The sequence below is a fragment of the Triturus cristatus genome, chromosome 3_2 (genome assembly GCF_964204655.1).
Source record: "Triturus cristatus chromosome 3_2, aTriCri1.1, whole genome shotgun sequence".
Lineage (NCBI taxonomy): Eukaryota > Metazoa > Chordata > Amphibia > Caudata > Salamandridae > Triturus > Triturus cristatus.
The window spans coordinates 488,572,946-488,598,093 of record NC_140584.1 but is presented as its reverse complement, the minus strand read 5'-3'; the positions used below and the strand labels follow the sequence as shown (position 1 = coordinate 488,598,093).

General features: G+C 47.6%; 1 protein-coding gene across 1 annotated transcript in view; it reads left to right on the top strand.

Moving 5' to 3' along the window:
- Nucleotides 1–1,425: 1,425 nt before the first annotated feature.
- ASCL3 (achaete-scute family bHLH transcription factor 3) overlaps nt 1,426–25,148 on the top strand; it is a 67,943-nt gene continuing 44,220 nt past the window's right edge. Inside the window, exon 1 of the mRNA XM_085647056.1 lies at nt 1,426–1,507. Coding sequence (XP_085503182.1) covers nt 1,426–1,507 — 82 coding nt within the window. The remainder of the gene's footprint in view (nt 1,508–25,148) is intronic.

The window sequence follows — 25,148 nt, the reverse complement described above, 5'->3', positions numbered from 1 at the left end:
GAAGCTGGGAAATTGAAGCGAAGATGGAGGGGCCAGGTCTTTACCACTACCTGTTCGACTTTCGCCAAGGGGGTATTGATCCGGGTGAGGCCGGGGGTCCCTTTTGCAGTTGAGCGATCATGGTTGGATGAGGGGGGCCGGTACGTTCTGGTTGCAGGGAGGCTGGCAGGGCGTGAGATCACCCTTGGTAACATTTATGCTCCTAATAAGGACCAGATTGTCTTCCTGGAGTCCTTTTCTGCTGTATTAGCGGATAGCCTGAGGGGCAACCTGATCCTTGGAGGGGATTTTAACTGTGTTGCGGAAGTTGCTGAGGATCGGTCACATCTCCCCTTAATGGGGTCCCTGACATGTCGCATTGCTCTGGGGTAAAGAGCGTGGATAACACACTGGGGTCTTGAAGACTCTTGAAGGTTGCAGCATGCCCATCATAAGGAATTCTCCTTCTTTTCACTGGTACACCAGGTGCATAGTCATCTAGATATGTTCTTGTGTTCCCCTGCCTTTAATAGCACTATTACACATACGGAATACCTGGGCCGTACCCTGTCGGACCTCAGTCCATTATTAAAGACCAATCAACCTTTAGGTCAGTGCCCCCCAGTCCCCACTTGAAGGCTTAACCCGGCGCCGCTCGATGATGACCCATTTCGTACATCTCTGCATGCCCTCCTAGAAACATATTTTCCTATTAACGCCCACACTGCATCATCTGCCCGAGTGGAATGGGAGGCATTCAAGGTGGTGGTGCGGGGCCACTGTCTGGGACAGGCAACTGGAGCTTACAGAGAGCTCAGTCAGGAATGACTAGATCTGGAGGGGAGCCTCTGCAGCTTAGATAACCTTCAGGGTATGGGGGACGCGGCTCGATTGGCACTGCAGGCGGCACGAGCGAAGTATGATGACGCCATTGGGCGGTTGCGCTGCTATAACCACAACCATTATCTGGATATGGTGCAGAGAGAGGAAGGGAAGGCTAGCCGTCTATTAGCTCACTTAATTAAGCCAGAATTCGGAGGATCCCCCATTACCCGACTTACCACGCAGTCTGGTGAAGTGCTGTATAACCCAGATGTGATTAATGATTCCTTTCTTTCATTTTATGAAACTCTATGTGCGGCCCCGCTTGCGGCCGCTTGTTCGGTGGTGAGGGAATTTCTGGAGCCTCTGCCCCTTTGCGAGTTGGAGGACGAGGACCGGGAGGAATTGGGGGAACCTATAACACTGCAGGAAATTAAGGCCGCCATCCATGCATTGGCGACTGGCAAGACGCCTGGGCAGGACGGCCTTCCGGACGAATTCTACCAGCGTTTCGCGGATATGCTTGCGCCGCACTTGGTCCGGCTGTACGCAGATGCCTATGAGGCCGGAGAACTGCCTAGCTCCACCCGGATGGCCCTGGTGATCCCGCTTCCGTAAACCAAGATGCCAGAGGCAGGGGTTAAGGATTATAGGCCCCTCTCCATGCTTAACTTGGATTTTAAGATCCTAAGCAAGGTTTTGGCCGGTAGGTTGCTTCAGCCCATGAAGACATTAATACACCCTGATCAGAACGGGTTAATTCCTTCCCGTACCACCTCCTACAACCTCCGTAGGCTCTACTCCATCCTTTATCATACAGAGACTCCGCTTCGACTCCAGGCCGCGGTGCTCTCAGTCGACCTGGAAAAAGCTTTTGATACCGTAGGGTGGGATTATCTGTTCGAGGTGATGCGGCACATGGGGTTGGGAAAGGATTGGGTGCGATGGGTGCGGCTTCTATATGTGGCACCCACTACCAGGGTCCGAAAGGGCAGAACAATTTCTAGAGAGTATAAAGCAGGGGTGCCCTCTCTCGCCTCTCCATTTTGCCCTTGCGATTGAGCCCCTTGCTGAACGATTTCGCCAGGGCGGAGATGGGATTGGACTGGATTCTGGAAGGCGGACGCACTATGTTTCCCTGTATGCGGACGACCTCTTGTTGTATCTGTCGGATGCTGTTGTGGGCACCTCAACGGCTATACAACTCCTAGACATCTTCGCGGGCCTATTGAGTCTTCGAGTCAACAAAGCGAAGACGTATACGATCTCGGTAGCGGGCCCTCTCCCTAGACCGGACACTTTGATGGCCGACATTCCATGGTCTCAGGATACGTTTAAGTACCTGGGCATCCAAATTTTCCATTCGCTTGATGACTTGAAAGACGGCAACTTGGGTAGAGCGCTGTGCTCTCTACGTGCATGTGTACATTTCTGGCGTACACTGCAATTGCCGGTAATGTCCCGGGTCTCCCTATCTAAAATGGTCATGCTCCCACGCCTAGGGTTTCTCATACAACATTGCACCATTCTGTTTCTGACGGCTGCATGGGAGTGTCAAACTTTGAATATTATATGTTGGCTGGTCAATTGCAGTGCCTGGCACAATGGATAGAGGGTGTGAACGAAGACGGAACGTTTTTGTTGCTCCCGGACTCCCAACATAACTTAGTAATGGTGAAATTGTTGATACCAACGACACCCACCCCGTACTGCTCCCTGCTGCAGCTTACTGCTTTTCAAGCCTGGGGAGATGTCAGGGCACTGGACGGCGAGTCGCCAAATATACCCCTATGTTGCCGCTTGTGGGTTTGCCACACAGCAACCCACAGCCTGTCTTCACGAATGAGCAATTAGCAAACTGGACAGAGGCAGGGCTAGATAATGTTGAGGATTGTTTCATAGACAAGTCCCTACTCCCTTTTGACTGTCTTATGGAGGATTGTGGCCTGCCCCAGGCCAATTCCTGCAATATGAGGCCCTGACTCGTACTTTTGCACAGTTATGGACTGCAGGTAGGGATGAGCTGGAGACGCACCCAGTACTCCATGCTCTGTTCACGCTTGGGACGGCGGGACACCTGGTGAAATGGTTCTATTTGGCACTCCAGGAGGCTTTGGTTCACCCCTTTGATAAGCTCCATGCAAAATGGGATGAGACTGGGGCAGAGTCCTAACAGACAAGGAATGGCGGAGGGTTGTGCCCTACTCTGGGAAGATTTCTCATAGCACACACCTTAAATATATACAGTTTAACTATACACACATGGCTTACATGACACCCCATCGCCTCAATGTGACCTATGGGGGGGAGGTCCGTCTCTTCCCTCGATGCTCTGATCCGGACGCGGACTTTGGCCACATGACCTGGGATTGACGGGACCTGTGTCCTTTCTGGGAGGCCGTTCTCGGTAAGCTCACAGTTGTATTGGGTAGAGACCTACCTTTTACACTACAGACCTGCATTTTTGGTCCCTTTCCCAGGCCGCCGAAGCGTAAGGTGGGGAATAGGCTCATAGACTTGGCGCTGGGCCTAGCGAAATGTCGCATTGCAATGGAATGGAAATCCCAGAGGGGACCTCAATTTGAGACCTGGAATAAAGATGTCGCCATGTGAGCTGGGGCAGAAGGTAGAGCACTTAGTTGGGAGGAATCTAAAGACATTAGAAAGCACCCAATAGCGGGCCAAAGGAGGGAAGTGATGGTGACCTGGGAGAACCCTGAGGGGCAAGTGACTAGCAAGACGGGTTCAGATTCAGACCCGGGGCCCCACTCTGAAGGGATTTAAATTGCAATGTCCATTGAACCTTTGGACCGTTTTGGGAGCCAGTGTGCCTGCTGTTGAATGCAGAATGTGGGGGAATGTTAAATGGCCGCCTACTGCCCGGATGGGACTGTTTTGATAGCAATTATAGGCCCTTTCCCCCCCTCATATCCCAAGCCCCTGCCTGTGACACCTCATTCTATTGTACCTCCACCACTTGCTTGTAATGATACTTACAATATATTTCGCCCCTCTGCATAAGGTCCCTTCATTTGTTTTTGCTTCTTTTGTTGTTTATGTTGGGTTATTGGTTCCCTCTCTTTTCTTTATGTTAGAATTGTTCGTGAACAATTGAAGTAGCATTTGGTAAATCAAGAATGTTATAATTGTATTTTGATCCACTGGTGGGTACTCTCACATGTAAATTATCAGTAACTAATTCTGGTGAAGCATGTACTGGGAACTCTGGTCGGAACCTGGAGACAGCAGCCGCGTTGTTGCAGTGCTGAGTGAATGCCGGACACGGACGCAATATCGGTGAGTCCTGACATACGTTTCTATAAACGTAGGGTATTATTATTTTTTAGAGCGGGGCACGCCGCAGCAAAGGGATGGGTACCTGCACTGTAGAACTCAGTTTCCTCTGAACCCCAGACTCGGCCAGGGGGTCTCAAGGTGGGCATGTCATGACCTGATATGAGGAATTTTTTTGGTACGAGACCGGCCCCCCCGACCACCCGCAGTCATATTTTAGGAGCTACTCAACAGTGAGTAAGAGATATATTATGATTGGGACATAGGAGGGACAGTACTCCATGTTGCGGGCAGGACTCGACACGAGAAGTTCTTTTTGGTACAAGACCGGCCCCCCTGCCACCCGTAGAGCAGTAGTCACACTTGAGGAGCTACACAGCAGCGAAACAGAGATGCATTACGACTGTGATATCAGAGAGATAGCATTCCATGTTACGGGGAGTGGCAGGAACCCGATATCCGTTTCTCCTAAAACCTTTTAATTCATATTTTTCATTGTGTATTACAGACTCACGATAGGAGTCGAGGGGATGAGCCTTGAATGAGTGATCGCCGCCACACACACAAGTGCTCGAGGGCAAAGGTATGCCCATGATGGGCAATATCCCGGTAAACACTGTGGTGGATATTCAGTTGGGAACGTAGTATATACAGCATTAGGTCCTTATGAACCGGACGCCAACTATTTTTGTTATGTGTTGGTTGTCTGTCTTTTTCCTCCAACAGAATTGTTTTTAATAGATCAAGCAAGGCTGAAGGGTGGAATGACAATACCCCACGCCCTGAAGAAGTTGCAGTGAGTTTTTCCAAATGGCAATGAAACATGTCGGCATTTTTTATATATGAGTGGTCACACAGCATAGAATAAAAAGTGTAAAGCCAGTGTGAACCAACTCAAATTTGTGTATATACACTGTGGGGTCTATTATGGTGCACGGATCTCTGCACAGTTTTTCTCATCTTCTCGTTACACACCCTAGCACTTTGCGTTTTGGGTTATTACCCAGTCTCATGCTTACTCTTTCTTACACACATTTTCTTTCTGCGGAGTGGTGGCAGCTGATGATGAGATCTTGAGGTAGCAGGCGAGTACCTTCCTGCTTTATCCTCTTTGGTGTTGCTACCGTGAGGCGCCATCACTCCTCTCCTACACTTTTTTACCACATGTGGGTGTCTCTAGATATAATTGTTGGATATAGAGACAGCCTTTTTCTTATCTCGTTTGAATAACCTTTGTCTTTCCTTTGATTAGTGAGCCATACCTATAAGCAGCATAGATGACATTATCACTTGCTCTACAGTCTGTCTAAATTAGATGACAACTGCAATGGATATATGAACTAAATGCTCACTGTGTGAACAGGTCCTTTATTGTACACAGATTTCTGAGTGGGGGATGACCTGTTCTCTGCCCCTCCATCTCCTTTTTGTGGTTCGGAACCTGGAGGTGACAGTTATGTGTTAGGTATTGGCTATGCAGTACCCCTCTGGGCCCATGGAATGCATATTGTATGCTGGAATTTGCTATTTGATCTTTTTCAAGGACACTGAAAGATGTATTTCAGTAATGTATTGCCACTGAGGTATTTGATGTTACCATGGTTGTGCTTCTATATACGAACTGTGTATTAAATAATTGAAAATGTCAATAAAAATACTTAAAATTTAAAAAAAAGAACCCTTCTGTAGCAAAAGACAAAAGAAATGACATAACATGCCTGACGTGGAGGACAAAAGCGCCGCAGGCTGACACAGCCCACACAGTGAAGTGAGCCACGCTTCCCAGATACAATTGGAGAGACATTTCTCCCTAAAACGTAGGTATTCTCTCTGCAGTAGCATCATGCTTGTGTTGTGTGTACATGAGGGAAAGACACGCTGTCCTAAATGAATGCATTCATAATAATTAAAAATAAGCGTAACATCATGATACCATACAGAGCAATATGCAAAAAAGCAACAATTAGGCTGTGGGTCACGAGCCAAACCTTATAGCCATAGGCAAGAGACAAGACCAGACAAAACAATGTGTAGTCAATAATAATAGTCTCCGCATCAGACAATAGTACAGTAGTGACGATTACCAGGCAAAATTATCAGTAGGGAAAGCACCAGCATATTAGGCAGAGTCACCAAAAATAATCTCAGAAGAAATACTTCTAGCTCTGAAGTTACTTCACTTGTGTAATGAAATAAAAGTCCTACCAGAAAGAGCCATCTAGCACCAAAAGCAATAACTAGAGCATTAGGTTTCTGTAATTCAGCATGACTCATCACTCCAATATCAGTTCACAGCTGGACACTTTCCACTATCAAACAGAAGCTTTTCATAAATAAAGAATTTGAAAATTAAAAGATTTGATTTGATTTGATTTATCAAGTTATAGAGCGCGCGAATGCCCGAAGGCGTCTTGGCGCTAAGATATACCCTTGTCTCTTGAAGATGTTGTTAGAGCTATGCGGAGAACAGCCAGGTTTTAACTTCCTTTCTAAAAGATTTCAAAGATGGACTGGTTTTTATGGCAAGAGGCAGCTGATTCCAGGTTCTTGCTGTATGTACAAGGAAGCTTCTTCCGCCCCAATTGGCTCTTCTGAATCTCGGGATCCCGATAAGTCTCTTTTGGCCGGATCTGAGCAGTCTATTTGGCTCATAAAGTTTTAGATGTGACTTCAGGAATTGTGATCCAGTTCCGTTAATAGCCTTATATGCCAGGCACAGTGATTTAAATTGTACCCTTTTTGCAATAGGTAGCCAGTGCAGAGTTTTTAGTTTGTGGCTTATTGGCTCAAACTTAGGTATGTCTAATACAAGCCTGGCTGCTGCGTTCTGCAGGTGTTGAAGTTTGGCTAGGATTTTCATCCTGGCTCCCGCATAAAGGCCGTTCCCGTAGTCCAGTCTTGACAAAGCTAATGCTGTCACCACTGTTTTACGCGAATCTTGTGGTAGATAAGGTAATATTTTTTTTATCATTTTTAGGATATTCCAGAGTGTTGATGCCAGTTTGCTGGCTTGGGCGTCAAATGAGAGATTGGTGTCTAGAATGATTCCCAGGTTCCTCACTTTTTCAGATGGATCTGGGCATCTTCCCATGTTTTTAGGCCACCAGGAGGGGGACCATATATTTGTGTTGCCTCCTAATATCATGACCTCACCCTTGTCCCCGTTAAGTTTTAGGCAGTTTCTTTTCATCCATTGGCTGACTTTAACCATGCAATGTTGAAATTTTTCTGCTGTGTCCTCCACATCCTTACTGATTGACACCACGATTAGAGTATCGTCAGCATAGGATATTGGAATGAATCCACAGTTCCTTATAATTTCAGCAAGAGGGGCCACATATAGATTAAAAAGAGTGGGGCTCATCGAGGAGCCCTGTGGGACCCCGCATGGTAGGTTGAATGCATTGGATTTAGCTCCTCCTGATTCTACCGAGAAAGTTCTATTCTCTAGGTAGGAAGAAATGAGGGTACATGCTGAGTCATGTATTTCTGCTGTTTTTAGTCGGGTTAGGAGGATCTCGTGGCTGACCATATCGAAGGCCGCCGATAGGTCAAGTAGTACCAAGGCGGCCTTCGCTCCATTGTCCAACACTTGCCTGATTTCCTCCACTGCTGTGAGTAGCGCAGTCTCTGTTCCGTGTCCCTCGCGAAAACCGAACTGAGAATGGTCCAGCCAGTCACCATCCATCAGATATCAGGATAGCTGTTTGTTTAACAGTTTCTCGATGATTTTTGCGGCAAAAGGGATCCTGGCTATTGGTCTATAATTGTTTGGGATTTCACCGTCTAGGTTTGGTTTTTTCAGTAGCGGCTTGATCGATATCATTTTCCAATCATCTGGAAAGATGTTGGTTTCGATAATTTGGGAGAATAGTTTTTCTAACACCAGGCTCAGCTGTTCTGAGCAGGTTTGCATTATTTTAGGTGGACAAGGGTCCATTGGGCTACCTGAGTTAGTGGTGAGCACCTCTTTCTGATCTGATCTGCAGTGGGAGGGGTGAAATGGAACAATATAGGTTGAACTGATTGGTCCGCCAGATTTATTGGGTGTAGGGTATCCTGGTCTGCCATCTCTGTGTTGTGATTTTTAAAGGAGTCATAGACTGAAGATACTTTACTAACGAAGAACTCACCTAGTGTGTTACAGAAGTCTGATGACATTTCTTCAGAGTTTTTATTTTCGAATTTTGATAGTTTTTTAACAGTATCAAAGAGAACTTTACTAGAGTTTTTTGACTCATTAATTTTCTGAATGAAATATATACTTTTTTCGGTTATTATTAGTTTTTTATAACTGGCTAGAGCAGATTTATATTCCTGTCTGAGCTGGGTGTCATAATTGGCTCTCCATTTTTCCTCAGTTCTTCTACACTTCTGTTTTTGTGCCTTTAGTGCTTCCGAGAACCACGGCTGTGAGGGGGTTTTTCTTTTAAAGGTAGCTTTTTTTGTGGGACTGTAAGTTTCACTGCAGTATCTAGCCATTAATTAAATTGTTTACAGGCTATATTGCAGTTTCCATCAAATAAAGGATAAGATGTTCGGAGTATATCAACAAATTCCTGATGGTTAACCTTGGACCAATCCAGGTATGTTGTTTTCTTTTTTTTTTTTTTTTAAACCTTTATTACAGAATGCAGAAGATATACAAAGATGGGCCTACAACCTTCGGGCCGGCCGCTAGCAAACAGTGAGAGCATAAAATACAGTCATTAAACACAAGCGGCAAGTGATAAAGGTCCCAGAAATCGAGGGAAGCGCTGGCGGCCACACCATCCAGACCCCCCCAAATGACGGTTCAATTTTTTTATAAGAAACCACAAACAAATCCACAAGGCAGCAAAAGTCAAAGCAGCATTATGAGCTCCCCTGTGGAGGACCCTACCGATCCACAGGAATAGGGGGGGGGGCAGGCCGGGACAGAAACAAAGTAGACACAATGCCCAGAACCAAGGTGACAAGCAGACTAGGGAGACTGGGCCACTGCCAAGTCAGGCGTCAGCGGCGGGGTACAAATCCCGCCACGATAGGAGTTCCAGGGGCCCCACACCTTCACCCATTTCCCAGGCTTACCTCTCGCCACATACACTACCTTCTCCCGAAACATACACCAATCCATGTTGTCCTTCCACACCGAAACCGTTGGTGACCTCTGGGAGCCTCACAATTGTGCTATGTCACGCTTGGCCACCATATATCCCAGAGTCACCCACCACGTTTGCGGCACCGTATAATCAGTCGGCTCCCACACATTTAGCAGACCTCTCCTAGCCTTGGAAAACAGCGCCACATGCGTGACCGCTTGCAACACCGCATGTACACCACGCCAGAATCGCGCCACCTCCGGACATTCCCACAAAATATGAATAAAGGTCCCTAACAAACCACACCCACGCTTACACAGTCCATCCACGGCATATCCCATACGCATCAGACCCGGCCCCGAAACATAGACCCTGTGGAGTATTTTGAGCTGGACGAAGCGAAGGCGGGCCGGTATGGCCACCTCTTTCGGGGAGGCCACCGCAGACACCCAGTCCTCGTCATCCAGCTCCAAGCCATCGGTGACCCATGCCTCACGAAGGCCAGCCAGCAGTCCGGAGCGATCGTTGATGAGCTTTTTATAAATCAATGAGATAGTGCCATCCGGTACATGCCCATCTAGCACTCTATCTTCCAGAGGGGAGCACTCCGGTTTGGAGGCAACATCCGGGAATACAGAACACAGCGCGTGACGAACCTGTACATATCGGAAGTACTCCCTGTCCTGCAACTGGAATTCCTTCTGCAGCACATCGAACGTTTTGAATCCCCCCTCGTCCAGAGATCGCCCACCCTGCTGATGCCTATCATGTCCCACTTCTCAAAGCCTTTCGAGGTCCACAAGCAGCCCAGTCGCTCAGATGCATACAGTGGCGTCGCCCGGGTCAACCGATCCTTCCACCCCATAGCCAAGTTTGCCGCGTGCCACACCCGTAACGCGACCCGCGTAGGGCCCGTCAAACGTGCGTCGAGCGATGTAGAGTAAAGCGCACGATTATAGTCACCACCCGGCAGTAACAGTTTGTCCATTTCAAAAGCCGGGTTAAGGGCGGGCCCATAAAGGCCGTGGTTTATCGCAGCCAGCTGGGAGGCCCAGTAATACCGTTTGATGTCTGGGAGGGCGACCCCCCCGTCATACCACGGGAGCGTCAGCTTCGTGAGGGCGATACGCGGCCTTCCATCCCAAAACAGGTGGCGCTGCAGACCCTCCACCTCCCGAAAGTAGCGCGCCGGGACGACGTCCATTGTGTTTTGTAAAGCGTATAAGAAACGTGGCAACGACATCATCTTAAACAGTGCCGCACGGCCGAGCGGCGAGAGCGGCAAGCGCCTCCAACGCGCCACATCCTCCTTCAAGCGCTGGAGGGGGGAAAGTAAGTTCTGTTTATATCGGGCCGCAGCGTCCAGGGTAATAAAGATACCCAGATACTTAAATCCCTGCGGAGCAACCTGGATAGGACAACCCCGCGGAAGGATAGGAGCCTCCCCAGAGAGAACATACACACAGGATTTGGCCCAGTTGATAACTAAGCCGGAGTTGCGGCCGAATGAACGCAACACATCCACTAACACAATCAGTGATTTGCGCGGGGAGGCAAGGTACAAAAGAATATCGTCCGCGTAAAGGGATACGCGATCCTCATACTCGGGGGTCCATCGGAGACCACGAATCGAAGGGTGCCACCGCAGCCACTCCGCCAGGGGCTCCAAGGCAAGCGCAAAAAGGAGCGGCGACAGTGGGCAGCCCTGCCGCGTGCCCCTGCCCAGCTCAAACGGCGCCGATACTCTACCATTCACCGCCACCTGCGCCAGCGGTCCGGAATACAACAGTTTCACCCAGCCAATGAATCCCGGGCCAAACCCAAACTTAGCCAGCGCCGCCCAAATATATGGCCACTCAAGCGTGTCGAACGCCATAGTGGCGTCCAAGGACGCCAAAATGGCTGATTCTCGTATGAACGGGACCCTCGCGAGCACCCCGTGCAGACGCCGCAAGTTAAGCGCGGTGTTGCGATGAGGGATAAAGCCGGACTGGTCCTGGTGGATCAGATCGCACACCACGCCAACCAGCCGATTAGCCAGCACCTTAGCGAGTATTTTCGGCTCCGCATTCAACAGCGAAATGGGCCTGTAAGACGTGACCCGATCCAGCGGCCTCCCCTCCTTATGAATAACCACAATAGTGGCAAGACGCTGGTCCAGCGGGAGGGAACCCGCCGACCGGGCCGCGAGGAACATAGCGCGAAGATGCGGAGCCAGCGTATCCAGTCGTAATTTGTACAATTCAATGGGAAGGCCATTAGGACCCATGGCCTTGCCAGAGGCGACCGAACGTATGGCGAGGGCAATCTCCTCAGATGTCGGGGCCGTGTCCAACGACAATTTATCCTCCTCCGAAAGGGAAGGCAGCGCGATGTCTTTAAGCAGGTCGTGGGAATCCTCTTCCGAGCGGGAAGATACCGGGGAATACACCCCACGGAAATACTCAGCGAAACATTCAACAATTTCCTCCCGCTCAGTGACACACACCCCATCCAGTCTCTCAATCGACGGGACAACTCGACTCGCTCTCTCCTTTTTATCCAGCCACGCAATCAATTTACCAGCCTTATCACCCACATCATACAGTCGCCCCTGTTGCTCTCTACTCAGGCCCCTGGCTGCCTCCGTGACTAGGGCCCTGTAGTCCGCCTGTTTGAATCGGAGAGCATGCAGTTTATCATCCGTTACCCCACACTCCAGATCACCCTCCAACTCAGTTATCTCAGATTCGATACGGGTCACCTCCTCCCGCTCGCGCCGCCGGGAATGGGAAATGAGGGACAGGGCCTCCCCCCGGAGTACCGTCTTAAACGCCTCCCACAAAGAAACCACAGTCGACACAGACCCCACATTGTCTTCAAAATATCGCTCAAGAGATTTAACCAAATCAGCGCGAATCGTGGGGTCACGCAGGTACCAGGAATTAATCGGGACCACCCTCCCCTCCCCCCTCGGGACAATGTCGAAGTACAACAGGAGCGGGGAGTGATCTGAAATACCCCGAGCCAGATGTCGTACCTCCCCGACCCTCCCTGCCTGTGCTGCTGGCATCAGAACATAATCAAGCCTCGAAAGACTACCATGAGCCCCGGAATGAAAGGTGTATTGTATCTGCGTAGGGTGTTTCAGCCGCCAACAATCCACCAGCCCTAGGGTATCCAAGAGGCCAGATAACCAAGCTTGGGCACGGGGGAGATCCCTGGGAGGGTGACGATCCTCAGTTCCAGAAATTACAGCGTTAAAATCCCCCCCAACCACTAGAATCCCCTCCGGCAGGCCAAGAAGAAGGCGCCCCAAATCAGCAAAAGTAGTTGTCTGCAACCCTGGCGGGACATAAACAGAAACCAAAACAATGACTTTACCCTCCAATCTACCCACCAGAGCCGTATATCGTCCCCTATCATCATGGAGCACCTCATCAACCTCCAACGGGAGCGAGGTTTTAACCATAGTGCCCACACCCCTCGAACCAGATGTGAAGCCCGAGTGGGCTACAAGGCGATAGCCCCGTCTGTTCATGGCACGAAAGGAGTTTCCAATGAGGTGTGTTTCCTGCAGAAATACTATATCCGGTGAAATGCGTTTTAAGAACTGCAGGACCACTCCCCGTTTTATCCTGTCCCCCAGTCCATTGACATTCCAGGACAAAAGGCTCAGTCCCCTACCCCCCATCATAGCCAAAACCGATCAATCTCCCCCCAGAGAGCACTTTAACGATAGCACAACAATACTTCTGCCTTGTGGTACAAATAAACAATACCCAACCCCAACCCAACATCCCAAACAAAACTCCCCCCTCCCTGCACCCCTGCATGAGCCCAAATAGCCCCCCCAACTTGCAGTGTGCCTGTCGCCCCTGTGTAAACTAAACTACAAAGACCCCCTAGAGGAGGAAAGAGAACCCCCTCGAGACACAGCACCACCTCCAACGGAGGGGAAACAAGACACAACAGTCAAGAAACCCTAAGCCTGGCCGAAAGGTGGCCTCATCAGGAATGAGCCCCAGTGTCAATGCCTCATACCCGGTCCGGTGGGCACTCTCCTCCCGCCGCCCCCATGCCATCCCGAGCATGTCCCCCAGACAAAGTGTCCAACCAGTCCCCGGCCACCTCGGGACGGTCAAAAAAGTGAGTGCGACCATCAGCCTCCACACGCAGCCTGGCCGGGAAAAGCATGGCGTATTTTAAGTTCATGTCTCGAAGCCGCCGCTTAACGCCCATGAAACTCAGTCTCTGCTTCTGGACCGCCTGCGTGAAATCAGGATAAAAGTTCACCTCCATGTTCTCCAGCTTAAGCGGCCCTTGCAGTCTGGAAGCTTGCAAAATCGCATCCCTATCCCGAAAGTTGAAGATACGGGCAATAAGAGGCCGCGGAGGAGCTCCGACCTTCGGTCTGCCGCCAGGAACTCTATGGGCCCTCTCCACCGCGAAGAATTTACTCAGTCCTCGAGGCTGGAGATGGGTAGAAATCAGGTCCTCCACGAAGAGATCCGCCGCCGAGTCCTCCCGTCCCTCGGGCACTCCGATGATGCGAATGTTATTCCTCCGGGCCCTGCTCTCGGAGTCCTCCAGGCGCCGATCCATGAGCGCACTTGCCTGCCGGAGCCGGCGCACCTCCGTCTGAAGGGCCGCGACCTCAGTCGTGGTACCGACGCGGTATGGGCCAAGGAGTCAACCCGGTCATTTGTCTTAGATAGATCTGCTCTAACAAGGTTGACATCGATGAGGACCGCATCGAGTTTGTGCGCCAAGGTGTCGAATTGTTGGCCTACTGAGGTCTTCATCTCAGCAATGGCGCCCATGACGTCCTGCAAAGTCAGATCCGTAGGCAAATCCGGGGCATCCGGGGGACACTCGGAAGACTTGTGCGATCCGCCGGGAGACCCCCTCGGGAGGGTGTAGCGATCCATAATGTTGACTTGAGGTGCGGTGCCACGCCGGGTCGATTTGGCCTTCAGCCGATCTCCATCCTGCTTCGTGGCCATCGTCGCGTATCTCTCACCCCCGCCAGTCACGCAGTGGAGAGCAAGCAATCAAGGCCGTGAGCCCCGGGGGTCACCTCAGGAAGGCGGAGCGGGTCCCCGCAGGCAGGCAGGCAGGGTCCCCCAGCGAGGCCACCACCACACAAAGAAGCGCCGTAGTCCCACTCGCGATGACGGCAAGGGGACTCAAAAGCGAAAGTGAAAGTGTGGGGTACGCGGCTCGCCAGGCCCGGCCCGCCGTTGTTATTCACTTCGCCACTGGGTCACCCCCAAACTCGAGTCCGGGGTCAGGAGAGAAGAAGGCCGCCCCCGGGGTCCGATTCAAAAACGGAAAACGGGTACCACCTCGGCTCAGGTTCACCGACACAGTCCCCTCAACCGATTCAGGAGGAAGACAGGATAAACGTAGGAGGGTGCGGAGGTCCTCGGGAGCCTCGCACCTACGCGGCCATCTTGGTTGCGCGCTAGGCTCCTCCCCACTATGTTGTTTTCTTAAGGGTTTCCACGGGTCTCCCCGTATCTTCTTTAATTTCTAATATGAACAGGACTAGCTTGTGGTCCGACCATGGGACCGTGAGAGTATCAATTTTATTTAAGCTCTGACATGAGGTGAATATACCGTCCAGTGTGTGGCCAGCGTTATGGGTATCTAGGTGTACCTTTTGTTCTAGATCGAAATCTGACATTGCGTCCATAAATGATGCTATTTTAGGGTCAATGGTTTTCTCTAGATGCAAATTAAAATCTCCCAAAATTGTATAATCAGGGCCTGTCAGGCTTGATACTAAAAATGGACTTAACGACTCAGTTAGGGGCATTTTTGCGCTAGGTGGTTTGTAGATTAATAGTCCATTAAACGTGTAGTTATCTGTGATCTTGATTTGGAAGGTGAAGGTTTCACAGTCCGAGTTACTTCCTCTTTCTGAGCTCCTAATCCTGAGTTCTTCTTTTGCTATTATTGCTAATCCTTCCCCGCGTTTCATTTTTCTATCAGCTCTAAAAATGGAATAACCCTCGGGAATGGCCAGGGTCAGGTCGGCATCTGATGCTTCGTCAGCCCATGTTTCTGTAACAAACAGTACATCGATATTTTGGCTTTCGATCAATTCAGCTGTATGTATGTTATGCTTGACTAAGGACCTGACATTAATTAAGCCGGCCTTCAGAGTGCTGTTTCTATAGTTTGGTATCTTGGATTTGTTTTAGGATCTTAATGGGTGAAAAATCAAAAGTGCAAGGACAGGACGGACATTTTTTACCTTCCTTGTATAACTCAATCCGGGCACATGTGATGCTGGGTCTTAGTGTTAGGAGCTCCTGACTGGAATACTTCCGTTGTCCTTTTCCGGGATTATTTTGGACAGGGGGTATGGCCCTGGGCCCGGTCTCAGCTTGTTATTTTCTAAAATAAAAAAATAAACACATTTCTTGTAATACCACCTTTACATTTTTAGTATATGCATAATTGGTTCCCAAACATCACCTTGTCATTTTCATGAAGTATTGTATTGTATTACGATTACTTTTATTTAGCGCGGATGAGTCATTGAAGCACTTAATGGCAAGTGGCATGTCACTGTGGTACCCAAGGTTATTGGATACTCACCGCTACAACTGCCTTCCATAAATAGATTCTGTGTCACATGCCCATCTATTACCATCTCTTGCCAAGGGGCAGCCAGCATAATGCCCAGGATATGCTTTTTTCACTTTCAGAAGAAACATGTGCCAAACTAAGCCAAGGATTAACACGCCTCTACCAGAGATGGTACCATAATGCCAAAGTTGACCAACATTATGCCAAGGGTTGCCACCATTGGGTTTTCGCTGCAAATAAAAGTTCACTCATCCTTCAAATCTATGGAAGTGTAGATGACCTGAACCAGGCTCGAAACTCAAAGCTTTCCATCTGGACAGCATCATTTTGAGACTATGTCTTCCATCACTGGTTGCCTTGTCTAATCAATGCTTTACTTCTATCATGTAAGTTTCTATGCAGACTGAAACATACAGCTATAAGCTCACGTTCGAAGAAACTGTATCCTGACAATTTATCACTCAATTTCAAATTTACCTAATCACAAAATTCTAGAAATGTACGTAAAAAACATCTATAGTTACACAACGAAAAAACATTGCCTTTCACAATCAACAATCTGGGTTCAGACCAAAGAGAGAAACTGAAACTATTCCAGATAACATAATAGAAAAACTCCTCAGTACCATTAATGAACGCAAGAAGCTTCCCTTCTACCCTGAGGTCTATCAGCAGCATATGATAAAACATTTAAGAAAGAGGCCCACGCCACCCTTCTCAAAAGACTTATTGAGCCGGCAGATATGAAATGGATACACTCCTTCCTTTCCAATCACTGTCAACAGCTATGGATTGGATCTAGAGTTTAATCGACACGCAGGATGACATCCAGTGTGCCATGCTCATACTGAAACAGGTATAGAATGTTTGCTGATAGCACCGAAATAAATACTAATACTCAGCCAGGACAACAACACAGATGGTCATCCAGATGTTACCAAAAGCCATGCAAACACCAATAACTAAATAAAGTTTCCTTGGAATGAATGCAACCAACACTGAAATCCTAAAGGCACGTGGTAACGCTTTCAGATGATACCCTGGAGATTGGCCACTAACCATGAGCACCTTCTCCAATATCCTCTCAGAAAGGCATCAACCGGAAGCAATTCATGCTGCTGAAAGTCCTCCCTTTGCTTCAAACCCAACATTGATTGAGCTACCCATGGCACTTGTGATGTTTCTCTATGAATATTGTTATAATGTATACATTTGTATTCATTAAAACTTACAAACTCATTTTAGGACTGTGCTAACAAGCCTTGGAAGCACTCCTTTAGATTTTTGTTGAGTCAAAAATTAAACTCATAGACTTACGCACAATTCCGAAGACTGAAATCATGGTGGACATGTCTTGGTGGGTATTTCACCAGATTACATTCTTGCATCTCTTGATCTCCCCTTCAGTAAACACAGTGCAGCTTACCAGCAATTACTAAAGACAAAATCTGGCATGTCCCTCCACTTAGGTCTTCACCGTTGCGGGATGTGATGTGTTAAAAGTCCAGGCTTTATCTCCTTTGCATACTCCTATACTCCTACTATGGGAGAGGATGTGGTCCGTCGGCTACGCTGCCGACTTTGGTGCTGGAAACCAGAGTTCGAGCCTCGAGGCCGAATCCACATCCACATCCTGTGATTTTGCATTCTTTGATACCACTGACAAATCATTGTTTCTTACCATACCCAAGGATGTTAGCCTCCATAATCTTGCCCTTAAATGGTCCCAATCGTTTTTGATAGATTGGGCGCAGACAGTTCTCTGCTTTCAGGTCAGTGACAAAGCAGGTTAAACACGCCGCGCAGCACAGTCTGTATTTCCCTCTTTTTTTATATTTACATATTACTGTTAGCCTCCTTGCTATGTGCTAAGGGAGTGCAGTTTTACATGTACACTGATAGCACCCCAACTAACAGCTGAAAGTGCAGAGATCCAAGGTAGCCAACTTTAGTGCAACACCATCCTCTGTATTGCACCACAGCCCCCCCCACCAATGTGGGTACAGACTCCGGGCCAGGTTTAGACCTCGGCGGACGGGTTACCCTATCACAACAGTGATAGATATCCTGCCCGCCGGGGTGTGAATTCAATAGGATATAATGGGATTTATATTTCAGCGGACGTGATATTTGGCACAGTTGTGACGGAGTAACCCGTCCGCCAAGATCTAATTCAGACCCGTAGTTCAGCGACGGATGCACTATAGAAATGCCATCTACTCGGGACTGCCAAAAAAGTTTCAGAAGTCTTCAGCACATACAAAATGTCACTGGCCAGCTACTGACTGGCACCAGACCTAAAGATCAAAATACCCCTTTCAGAAGAAACTTCGTTGGTTACCAGCAAAGGAAATGCTGTTGTTTAAAGCCCTTGTGACAATTCTTCTCCCCTATCTCTGGCTTCAAAATTAGAATGTTCTTTAGTTAACTCAACATCAGGGCGCAATATTTTGTTTATTCACTTTTCATTTATTTTTTCATAAACTGCCACAAAATAGGAAGAAAAATGCTACCAAGACACATGCTCTAAATATGTGTGCATTATCCTTTCCTTTTCTTGGTCGTCCTTTTCAGATTCTTGCAGTCACATGGTCTTAACTGCCTTGTGATGGGTGATTGCTGTTCCTTTTGTCATAGAGGGAGGGTCTCAGAATACCCTGATCCTCATGTGTGCATTCTGGAGGGATGTGATAACACTGTCCCTGTGCTCTTACGTCACCCAAAGACTCCTTTGTTATCTTACAAGTCAAGCTGAGAGTGGGGCTGCAGGCTCATGCCAAATGTTTACAAAAACAAGCAAAGTCCTTTGCACTTGTGATAGGCTTTTGGTGGGCAGGGATTTCTCTTGGGAGGGGCTGTCCCACCTGACCCCCCCCCCCCCCACCACCACTAGAACCACCACTAGAACGGGGCATGTCGCCAAGCAACAGAGTCCACGCTGCCTGCAGGCTCGACCGAAAAGGATAATTCCTTGTTAGCTCATCACTCATGGACAGAATACACAGTCAGGAATAGATTAGCGCAGGATGTGCACATTGACTAAAGTGAAGTCCTTCCTGTATCTCCCCAAATATAAAATGTACATTTTTGACCTACACAATACATATCAAGAGTTTGCTGCAGTTTTGCACACATCCGGTCTCACAGTGAGAATCATGCGTCTCGGCTGCCTTAGATTTGCATAAAGGTGTTTGAGAAAGTGACTGAGCCGTAGGGATGGATTTTAAAGGTTAGGATTACACCGGGTCAAGTTTCATGCTCCAGACGTCACCTTCAGCTTCACCTCCCATGTCAGCACACGCTTTACTGAAGCACTCCTTGGGGATTACCACAAAGATCTTCAAAGGCGCCAACGGTAAAGGCCGCCAGCCATTGGGTAACTATTCCCAACATTTGACATTGATGGATAGCAGAAGGGTGAGATGCGGACACACAGTGTCAAACGGTAGTTTATTGTTTAACGAAAGAGCACCATAAATGCCTAAAAGAAACCTTGGGGTACCGGGGTTCAGGCAGGTCCAGTGCAAGGACTTTCGAAGCCTCTAGCAAAATGGCATATCACCCTTTGTGTGCTCCCCTTGCATAAGATTTAGGCTAGGTAGTGCAATTTAACGGCTTTCTGAGGCCATTCATGTTGGTGCTCTGAGACAGCTGCCTGCTGTGGACTTGGTGTAGCACCACCGCTGGAGCCAAGATATATGCTCACAAAAAAGGCAAACGTGTCAAGACAGACAGGAGCCTACAGGTAGGGAAGAGATGCTGATTGAGAATACACACCAGCTCACATTGGCTCTGCATGGGTTGGTAGCCCAATGAGGTTTGACTGATGAATACCCAGGCCAGCGGACCCAATTCACTCAGAAAATTGCAACAGTATGGGTGCAGTTCTAGGACTCCTCCACAAAGTTCTTTTACGCTTTTTTTTGGTATTCAAAAACAGGTTTAATAATAGGCCTGGAAAGCCATATATTAGTTTTATTCATATCTGAACAATGAAAGGCTCTACAGGATTTTGAGACTTTTTGGATTTGCATTATAATACCCAAGAGTTCAAGATAAATCATCTTAAAAAACCTTAACGGTATCTGAAGCAGTTGCTCCTTACAAGTCCCTCTTAGGTCTCGCCTACACATCACATGCGCTGCGATACGTATTGGTTACAATTCAATGGGCTTACAACTCTCCCACAGCATATCATTATTTGGTTTCATTGTCACTCTCACGTGCAATCTTTCGATTGGTTCGCTCCCAGAAGCTTCCCTTCCTTTCCTGTTTTAGCTCCTCCCTGGAGCATGGCCAATTACATGCGTTCTTTCTCGTCTTTCTTCTTCCTCGTCTTTTTACAACGCACAATTAAAGAAATGTTAATAAGCGTTTCTGTATTGTTCCTAGATGTGCAATGTGTTTTCCTTCTTCTAACACCAATATATGGCTTCTTCTTTCACCCTATCTGTCATCTCTATTGACTCTTTAGTTACCCTACACCCACAACTGTACTACTCTATGCTGTACCACTTCACACCACACAATGCCACTCTATAGCATTCCACTCTGTAGTACTCCATTCTAGGCCACTCTATTCTATGCTGCTAAACGCCACTCCACTTTACACCACTCTACACCACTCTACTCTACGCCACTCCACACCACTTTATGCTAATCTACTCTATGCCAATCTGCACCACTCCACCCTACTTCACTCTACTCCACGCCCCTATAAACCACACCACTCTATTCCACTCCAGCCCACTCTTTGCCACTCTACTCTATGCTACTTCTACTCTACACCACTCTTTGCAACTCCACTCTGTGCCACTCCATTCCACTCTACGCAACTCCACTCTATGCCACTACATTCTACTCTACACCACTCCACTCTACTCCACTCCACACAATGCCACTCTACAGCACTCTACTTTATGCCACTCTACGCCAATCCACACCACTCTAAGCCACTGTACTCTATTCCACTGCACTCCACACCATTCTTCTCCACACCACTCTACTCCATGCCACGCCACTCTACTCCACCCCACTCTAATCCACTCCACCCCACACCATTCTACTCAACGCCACTGTACTCTATGCCACTCCACTCCACTCGAAACCACTCCAGTCTACGCTATGCCATGCTACTCTATGCCACTCCACTATAATCCATTCTATGCCACTCTGCTCTATGCCACTCCAATCTACTCCATGTCACTCTACTCCACACAATTCAACCCAATGGCACTCGACTTTATTCCGCTCTGTGCCACTCCACGCTGGGCCACTCCTCGCCCCTCTACTCCACCCCATTCTACTCTGTGCCACTGTATACTACAACACTCTACGCCAGTCTATCCTACTCTACTCCACTTTACCTCACTTTATTCCACTCTACTCTACACTATTCTACGCTACATCACTCTACTCTATGTCACTCCACACAATGGCACTCTATGCCACTCTACTGTATGCCACTCTACTCCATGACTGTCTATGCCATTCTACTCTATACCACTCCACTCTATGCCATTTCACTCTACTCTATATCAATGTATTCTACTCCACTCTACTCTCTGCCACACTACTCTATGCCATTCTACTCTATGCCACTCCACTTTACCATTCTACGCCACTCCACTCTACTCCAGTCTACGCCACTACACTGTACTCCACACTGTTCCACTTTACGCCACTCCACTACATGCCACTCTACTCTATGAAGCTCTACTCAACACCATCCCACTCCATGCTACCCTACATCACTCTACACTATGCCACTCTGCGCTACGCCACTCCACTCTACGCCACTCTACTCTAAGCCACTCCACAGCACTCCATTCTACGCCACTGTACTCCACTCTCCTCTATGCTAATTCCCTCTACATCACTCCACTAACGTTTACACACGCTGAACAGCAGCCACACTACACTGCTGTGCAACATGGTTAAAAGACATTCGCAAAGCCAATAGCGTTCACATAGGTGAGACATTTTGGCTTTGCTAATGCTTGTCTTTTCAGTTGTGCACATGTGCAATATACACTAGAAGCAGCGTTTTTTGCATTCTGGTTATTTCACAAAAAACTTGTGCGGGTATCTTGATGCCCACATTTTATATTTTTTCCTTATTGTTTGTTACCTTGACATGTTGTTGTTCTATTGCACACTTGTTTTTCCCTTCCAATATTGCATGCAGGGCTATCTCAGCGAACGCGTGTTTTATTCTGTACTGGTCAAGCAATGGACTTTTTAAATGCTGGAATAACATATATGTGATATAGTTTCATTAACAATAAAATAACTTACAAAATTTCTGTATGCACATGTGGGATTGTGGCACAGCAACTTGTGGCTGCAAACTTTACATAAAAAAATAACATTGCTTTTGGCATTTTCTGGATGGTTTCCTGGGGAGGAGCCAAAAACTACACCTCCCAGGCTACCTTGCTGCTGAGGACCTTGAAGGTGGAAAGGAGGAGGAGCTAGACACTACATGATGTGTGCTGCTCTCCCACAGCACGGACGCTTTCGATGTTTTCTGAACTTTTGCTTGGGTACAGAACTACACCTCTCAAGCCACCCTGCTGCTGTGGGCCCTGAAAGTGGGGAGGAGGAGGAGTATTATCTAGGCACTACATAGTGTACTCTGCAGGACCTGCCCGAGCTCTGTCTGGACAAAGACCAGGCCAAGAGGGGTCTTACCTGCGCCCATCAGCGCCTGGTAATGGTTAGGTTGGGCTACTTCCGTTTTGTCTTTCTTTTTTCATTCAGCATTCTCCTGTTCAATAGTGAATATTAGGACTCCAGGTAACTTTAAGCTGGCTAATAATAGGCCCTCTCACTCCACAATTGACTGTTCAAGAGTGCCATTAGTGTAATCTCCAAAGATATTGAATTTGCACAGAAGCATCTATTGGTGGAGGGTCTCCCAGATGTTTCCCTCATTCCCTCTACATCCTCAAAGGTAACATTTACAACTTCAGGGACTTCTACTTCTTCAAGCGTGTTCCCTTCTGGCGTGGCCCCTGACTCAGCGCCTCCTCTTGAATGTAATGAGATTAATGCTTCCCGTCTTGCCAGCCCCAAAAGCAAGAAAAAATCACTTGACTCAGTTTTCATAGTGTCTGTGTGCAATTGCAATACCTTAGATGAATCACTATCAGCTCCTATCGTTAAAGGTCTCTTAGACAGCATCTGTAAATTATGTCTAAGATTGATTCACATTTTAGGATAGCTGAAGACAGTCTGTCTTGTATTGAACGTACCTTAGACATAAGGATTAGCCGTCCTACCTCTACTTTAGTTTCTCGTTCAGATCCTACTAATGTTTTTACACCTAATTCCCTTCATGCCAGTAGAGCTTTACTAGGCTGTCATGCACCTAACATTGGTGTTTCTTTAGCCTGTTCTTCTGCACCTGCTACTAGCAACTGTTCCACCTCTCTCGATATCCCATTGAATTTTCTAGGTATAGAAGCTAACAGACTCCCTCCAATACAATGCAAGTTATGGTAGATTCTATTCTCTATGGGTCTCTATATGACACTTATTACACACCAATTCTTCTGCTACTGTTGGGTTTAGAGATTTGGTGAATTCTCCGAACCTCTTAAATTAAACTGAGGGGTTCGGCAGGGTTGTGATTTGGACCGAATATTATTGATTTTGTACATCAATAGACTTAATCCTTATTTAATCTGCAAAGGACATGATATGTTTCACATTGATCATAAGGCTACCCCACTTCTTCTCAATGCAGATGATACCGTTTTACTTTTGCTAATTGCTAACAGCATGAAAGAAGTTGTAGACTGTTTTGTTGCCTTTACGGATAATAACCTCGATATGAGTACTTCTCTCTCTAAAACCTATATGATGATGTGTGGGCCAAAAACAAGTAACACCAGGACACTATGTGCTAACATCAAAATCCTTGAGATAGTTTATCACTTCTTCAATCAGAGGGTTACGTTTGATTCTGCTAGTAGATAGTCTCCTTGGGGTAACCTCAGATACATGAAATAGCCCAATTTGTAAAGGCTGTTTTTAATTTTGCCTCTAAACTGGGATGGAAAACCTCTTAATCAGAGGTTAGTGACTTACAAAATGAAGCGTGTTCCTATTTTGTTCCATGACTCTGGTATTTGGGGTGACTCTTCCTGTGCCAAGATAAAAGAAGATAAATCTCTTCTGCAGGTTATTGGGCCTGACTTCTAATGCTTCTCACTTTTTCTGCCTTGAGGAGCTTGGTGTGCCATACTTTGAGCATATCACTTTGCTGGCTCCCTTGTTATTACGGCTATCAATTTGGTCTAATCCTAAAGCCTCTCTTAATAGAGTCATTATTATCATTGATTGTCTCGGCTGTTCTCATACACTTAGCATTCCTTGGCTGAAATGTATTGCATTTTCTTTCAGCAACCTCTGCAGATTGTCTCTGCGTTCTAACTCCGAGTGCATTGTTAAGTTATACAAAAACAGTGTGAGGCAGTCCTTACTTAAAAATTGTATTAGCTCAAGCGAGGCTTCTGAACTTCCCAAACCATAAGTTCATGATAGGGTGAAGGTGATGTGGACCACAAGGGTTTAAGTATCGTCTTGGTAAGTTTGGTTACGGCAAAGGATAGGGAAAATGAACAACAAAAGTTTCAATATCAAACTTGTTATTTCTTTTGAGAATGGGTCCTGGTGGCAGCCCCTTTGCAACATCCTAGTATGACATTTGATGCCACACACCTTGGTTCTCCAAGGTCACGTCTGCATCCGTATATGGACTCCCAACAGTGATACGTAGAAGGAGCAGTGTTTCTGGTGGAAGAGACTCGGGCATCATTGATGGTTTTTTTGCCGTAGGGCAGCACAGCAGGTCTTGCTTCTGCGCTGCCCTACGGGAAAGAAGAGGGCAGGAATGCGCATTATCTATTAGATACGGCGCATTCCTGTCCTTTTCCCCTGCGCCGGCGCACACCGGGCTGCCGTGTACCAACGCATGCACCTTTGCATCATGGTGCAAGGGTGCCTGAGTTGTAGGGATGAAGATTTTCCTTCCTGCACAAAAAACAACCACAAAAGGTTTTTTCCTCTTTCTATGTACAGCACACATAGAAAAGGAAAATAGGAAATAGGAAAGAGGAAAAACAAGGAGAAATAAAGATATTTCTCTCATTGTGCCTCCCTTACGCCTCGCTTGGGGAGGCCTACGTTTTTGGCGCTGCCTCAGACTTATGATTTCTCGTAAATTGGAGGCAGTATCAAAAAGCCATGGATGTTGCTAGAATGCCCCTTTCACTGCATGAAAAGGGGCACATATTTATAAGGCCATGAAAAACCACACGACGTGACTGTACGTGGCCTTATAAACATGCCAGTGGCACATTGTGCCACCGTAACGTCAAAAAAGTG